Source organism: Entelurus aequoreus, linkage group LG08 (genome assembly GCF_033978785.1).
Source record: "Entelurus aequoreus isolate RoL-2023_Sb linkage group LG08, RoL_Eaeq_v1.1, whole genome shotgun sequence".
Taxonomy (NCBI): Eukaryota; Metazoa; Chordata; class Actinopteri; order Syngnathiformes; family Syngnathidae; genus Entelurus; species Entelurus aequoreus.
The window spans coordinates 71,501,630-71,508,206 of NC_084738.1; the positions used below are offsets into that span (position 1 = coordinate 71,501,630).

The window sequence follows — 6,577 nt, forward strand, 5'->3', positions numbered from 1 at the left end:
AAGAGGGTGTCACCTGGATGACCCGCATGTTGTATAAAGAGGGTGTCACCTGGATGACCCGCATGTTGTATAAAGAGGGTGTCACCTGGATGACCCGCATGTTGTATAAAGAGGGTCTCACCTGGATGACCCGCATGTTGTATAAAGAGGGTGTCACCTGGATGACCCGCATGTTGTATAAAGAGGGTCTCACCTGGATGACCCGCATGTTGTATAAAGAGGGTCTCACCTGGATGACCCGCATGTTGTATAAAGAGGGTCTCACCTGGATGACACGCATGTTGTATAAAGAGGGTGTCACCTGGATGACCCGCATGTTGTATAAAGAGGGTGTCACCTGGATGACCCGCATGTTGTATAAAGAGGGTCTCACCTGGATGACACGCATGTTGTATAAAGAGGGTGTCACCTGGATGACCCGCATGTTGTATAAAGAGGGTGTCACCTGGATGACCCGCATGTTGTATAAAGAGGGTCTCACCTGGATGACCCGCATGTTGTATGAAGCGGGTCTCACCTGAATGACCCGCATGTTGTATAAAGAGGGTGTCACCTGGATGACCCGCATGTTGTATAAAGAGGGTCTCACCTGGATGACCCGCATGTTGTATGAAGCGGGTCTCACCTGGATGACCCGCATGTTGTATAAAGAGGGTCTCACCTGGATGACCCGCATGTTGTATAAAGAGGGTGTCACCTGGATGACCCGCATGTTGTATAAAGAGGGTCTCACCTGGATGACCCGCATGTTGTATAAAGAGGGTGTCACCTGGATGACCCGCATGTTGTATAAAGAGGGTGTCACCTGGATGACCCGCATGTTGTATAAAGAGGGTCTCACCTGGATGACCCGCATGTTGAGGCCGGTCTCCTGGGCCAGCTGCTCCCGGATGTGTCGCGTGGGTTTGGGCGTGGCCACGAAGGCGGCCTTCAGCGTCTCCAGCTGCTTGGCCTTGATGGTGGTGCGCGGCCCCCGCCGCTTGGTGCCAGAGTTCTGCTCCTCGTTCTCGATGTTGTTGGTCTCCTTGTCGGACGACGTGCAGTTGTCGGCCTCCTTCAGCTCGTCCGCCATCAGAGCCGCGTCCTGCAGGTCCGGAGACAAGCTGCGGTCCGTGCACGACGACACTGCACACAAGAAATAATACAAACATAAGTAATGAAAGCAATTATTTGACGCGTCCTGCAGGGGCGGAGACAAGCTGCATGCGGTCCGTGCACGACGACGACACCGCACACAACAACACGTCACGAGAAATGGAGACAAGCTCCGGTCCGTTAACGTCGACAATACTGCACACAAGAACACGTCACGTCGTGTGGGTGTTGCAGTCCAAACAAGAAATAATAACAACATATGAATGAAAGCATTTATTGGAATAAATATCAATTCAAATGAAAGACTTGAAAAAAGAGGTATTTTTGGAATAACAATGACAGAAAATGGAGCACAATCCAAATAAGAAAAAAAAAATCTCCGTCACGATTCTAAATCCATCCTATTTGTCGACTGGATTCTAAATCCATCCTATTTGTCCACTGGATTCTAAATCCATCCTATTTGTCGACTGGATTCTAAATCCATCCTATTTGTCCACTGGATTCTAAATCCATCCTATTTGTCGACTGGATTCTAAATCCATCCTATTTGTCGACTGGATTCTAAATCCATCCTATTTGTCGACTGGATTCTAAATCCATCCTATTTGTCGACTGGATTCTAAATCCATCCTATTTGTCGACTGGATTCTAAATCCATCCTATTTGTCGACTGGATTCTAAATCCATCCTATTTGTGACTGGATTCTAAATCCATCCTATTTGTCCACTGGATTCTAAATCCATCCTATTTGTCCACTGGATTCTAAATCCATCCTATTTGTCCACTGGATTCTAAATCCATCCTATTTGTCGACTGGATTCTAAATCCATCCTATTTGTCGACTGGATTCTAAATCCATCCTATTTGTCGACTGGATTCTTTCATTAAATCCATTTTTTTTTCTCACTTGAAAATAAAAAGTCCATCTTTTGCGCTCACCTGAGTTGAGGCTGACCTCCTTGATAGTCCCGGAGCTCAGGTAGTCCTCCTTGCACACGAACTTGTTCTCGTCGACGACGTAGAGCTCCTCGCCCGTGGACAGCTGCTTGTGGCACACCATGCAGGTGAAGCAGTTGAGGTGGAACACTTTGCTGCGCGCCTTGCGCACCAGGTCGCTGGGGGAGATGCCCTGCAGGCAGCCCGCGCACTTGGTGCCGAAACGCCTGCATACACACACACACACACACACACACACACATACATACACACACACACACACACACACACACACACACACACACACATCAAGTTCTTCTTCTTTTTGCATCGCTGTTCTGTTGTCGGCGTGCGGGTGCGTTCAAAAAAGGTGAAATTGATTAGGATAATATTTGGTAGAAAAGTTGGGGTGCGGGTTAATTAGGGTTAGGGTTAGGGTGGTCAAAGTAGAAACCAGAGAATTTCCAAGCAGATCTGGACTTTTTTTTTTTTTAAGATTGTCATATATTGTGCGGACATAACATTGATGGAGGAATACATACTTTAGCGCTGTTTATTAACATTTACCTAACGGTAATATTGTAAATGTGTTTTGCAATATACATTTAGCTGTTTATTAACATTTACCCAACGGTAATATTGCAAATGTGTTTTGCAATATACATTTTGCTGTTTATTAACATTTACCTAACGGTAATATTGCAAATGTGTTTTGCAATATACATTTTGCTGTTTATTAACATTTACCCAACGGTAATATTGCAAATGTGTTTTGCAATATACATTTTGCTGTTTATTAACATTTACCTAACGGTTATATTGCAAATGTGTTTTGCAATATACATTTTGCTGTTTATTAACATTTACCCAACGGTAATATTGCAAAAGTGTTTTGCAATATACATTTTGCTGTTTATTAATATTTACCTAACGGTAATATTGCAAATATACATTTTGCTGTTTATTAATATTTACCTAACGGTAATATTGCAAATATACATTTTGCTGTTTATTAACATTTACCTAACGGTAATATTGCAAATGTGTTTTGCAATATACATTTTGCTGTTTATTAATATTTACCTAACGGTAATATTGCAAATGTGTTTTGCAATATACATTTTGCTGTTTATTAACATCTTCTTAACATTGTGCAAAAATAATCCTAATGGGGGGAACAAAAACATTTTTTTTTAATTTCAATGTATTTTAATGGTGCTGATTTATTGATGAATTCATCGTTTTAGTGTATTATGAACCATGTTGGTGATGTTATAAAGTGTTTAATATATTCATTGTTGTTGCACAAAAATGACAGTTTTTTTCTATATAATAAAACATTTTTTGACAAAGTGGTGCTACAATTATAATTTATACTTTTATTCCGGTTTTTTTCCCAACAAGTAAATGTACATGTATGGAGAATGCGTCTTATAACAATATTACAGAATAATAGTTTTCAAATAAGAATAAATACAATAAGAATATTATAGCACTTGCACGATTTTGTAGGAGAGTGTCAATCACCACATGTGCATGCGTGGATATATGACAGGATTATAACAATATTACATGTTTTATATTAAGAATGCATACAATAAGAATATTTATCATATTTGTATATGTGTGGATAAATGACAGTATTATAACAATATTACATGTTTTATATTAAGAATGCATACAATAAAAATATGTATAATATTTGTATATGTGTGGATATATGACAGAATTATAACAATATTACATGTTTTATATTAAAAATGCATACAATAAGAATATTTATAATATGTTGCTCTGCTGTTGTTGTTGTTGTTGTGTTTGCTGTTGTTGTTTTTGTCTCTCTGTCTAATCCCCCTCTTGTCCCCACAATTCCCCCCTCTGTCTTCCTTTTTCTCTCTTTCTATCCCCTCCTGCTCCGGCCCGGCTGCACCAAATGATAATATAAATACATTTAATAAAGTCAAATACAAATAAGGCAACAAGAGAAGTATCCTACACTTCTCTTTTGTAAAGTCAATCTGAACAGCCGATATGATCATCTACATTTACATCTACATCTACTATATGATCATCTACATCTACATCTACTATATGATCATCTACATCTACATCTACTATATGATCATCTACATTTACATCTACATCTACTATATGATCATCTACATCTACATCTACTATATGATCATCTACATCTACATCTACTATATGATCATCTACATTTACATCTACATCTACTATATGACTTGCCCGAGAAGCTGGGCAGGACATTATAAAAAAAAAAAGAAAAAAAAAAAGAATATTTATAATATTTGCATATGTGTAGAAATATGACAGGATTATAACAATATTGCATGTTTTATAATAAGAATGCATAAAATATGAATAATATAGGAATGCATGATTTAGTAAGAGAGTGTCATTAGTGACAATCAGCAAATTGTGTATGCGTGGATATATGACAGGATTATAACAATAATACATGTTTTATAATAATAATGCATATAATAGTAATATTTATAATATGTGCATATGTGTGGATATATGACAGGATTATAAGAATATTACATGTTTTATAGTAAGAATGCATACAATAATAATATTTATAATATGTGCATATGTGTAGATATATGACTGGATTATAAGAATATTACATGTTTTATAATAAGAATGCATACAATAATAATATTTATAATATGTGCATATGTGTAGATATATGACAGGATTATAAGAATATTACATGTTTTATAATAAGAATGCATACAATAATAATATTTATAATATGTGCATATGTGTGGATATATGACAGGATTATAACAATAATACATGTTTTATAATAAGAATGCATATAATAGTAATATTTATAATATGTGCATATGTTTGGATATATGGCATGATTATAAGAATATTACATGTTTTATAGTAAGAATGCATGCAATAATAATATTTATAACATGTGCATATGTGTAGATATATGACTGGATTATAAGAATATTACATGTTTTATAATAAGAATGCATACAATAATAATATTTATAATATGTGCATATGTGTAGATATATGACTGGATTATAAAAATAATACATGTTTTATAATAAGAATGCATATAATAGTAATATTTATAATATGTGCATATGTGTGGATATATGACAGGATTATAACAATAATACATGTTTTATAATAAGAATGCATATAATAGTAATATTTATAATATGTGCATATGTGTGGATATATGACAGGATTATAATAATGTTGCATGTTTTATAATAAGAATGCATATAATAGGACTATTTATAATATGTGCATATGTGTGGAAATATGACAGGATTATAAGAATATTGCATGTTTTATATTAAGAATGCCTACAATAATAATATTTATAATATGTGCATATGTGTGGAAATATGACAGGATTATAAGAATATTACATGTTTTCTAATAAGAATGCATACAATAGTAATAATATAGGAATGCATGATTTAGTAAGAGAGTGTCATTAGTGACAATCATCACATTGTGCGTGCGTGAATATATGAGAGGATTAAAGCATTTTAGCGCGGAAATCTCCTCCTAATCCACATTGACTGGGATTAAAAAACGTGCGCGGCCCGAATTGTCTTGATTTGATTTGAATCAAATGCAAAAAGTTGCAAGTTCCTGCGTGCACCTGAATTGGTGCGCGTGCGTGCGCGCCCTATTGTCATAACGCGACGTGCATGCGCTCCACTGTCGGCCCTTTGACGTGCACGCGCGCAGGCCCTGCAGGTCCACGTGCACAACATGACAAAAGAAGAAGCTTATTTGTTGTTGTTGTACCTGAAGAAGTCCATTTTGCAGAAGAGTTTTCCATCCCTGGAGAAACATTTGTCGGTGAGCGCGCACTTGCACTCGCAGCACTGCACGCACTTGGCGTGCCAGGCCCGGTCCAGCACGTTCAGCAAGAAGCGGTCCAGGATGGGCCTGTCGCAGCCCGCACAGTGGACCATCATGATGGAGCCGAGGGGCCGACCTTCCTAAGCGGAACCACGTCTTGTCTGGGGGAGGGGGGCCCGCCGGTCCTCTTGTCTGGGGGGGGGGGGGGGGGGGGCCGCCGGTCCTCTTGTCTGGGGGGGCCCGCAGGTCCTCTTGTCTGGGGGGGCCCGCAGGTCCTCTTGTCTGGGGGGGTCCCGCCGGTCCTCTCTCGGGTTCGCAACTCAAAAATCCAGCAAGGTAAAAAAGGTGTTGTTTTTTTTAGTGCAAGCTGCGCAGTCCACGCGTGCGCGGCCCGGACGTGCCAAGAAGACGCCACCAATATCCAGAAATGATCATCATGTTTTGTTGTTGTTGTTGTTGTTTTTAAGGGGGGGGTTTGGGGTTTGGGGGGTGTTCCACGCGTGTCCTGAGCTCGTGCACCTTCACGTCACTGTGGCGGCTGGCCGTGAAGGTGTGGGCGCCCCTGCACCTCGCCGTCACAAACACGCGCGCTCATTGGCTGAGGCGCGCCTTAATTCCCTCGCCGGGAGAGCCAATCAGAGCCAGGCTAAGCGTTGTCATGGTTACGGCGCT

The 6,577-nt window shown here is 39.3% G+C and overlaps 1 protein-coding gene across 1 annotated transcript in view; it reads right to left on the minus strand.

The window, feature by feature from the left end:
* The window catches only part of LOC133655204 (LIM/homeobox protein Lhx5-like), a 48,126-nt gene extending 42,046 nt beyond the window's left edge, over window positions 1-6,080 (minus strand). Inside the window, exons 1-3 of the mRNA XM_062055157.1 lie at window positions 5,849-6,080; window positions 2,039-2,262; window positions 842-1,125 (exon numbers count right to left, since the gene is read on the minus strand). Coding sequence (XP_061911141.1) covers window positions 842-1,125; window positions 2,039-2,262; window positions 5,849-6,021 — 681 coding nt within the window. The 5' untranslated portion in view covers window positions 6,022-6,080. The remainder of the gene's footprint in view (window positions 1-841; window positions 1,126-2,038; window positions 2,263-5,848) is intronic.
* Between the last annotated feature and the right edge of the window lie 497 nt (window positions 6,081-6,577).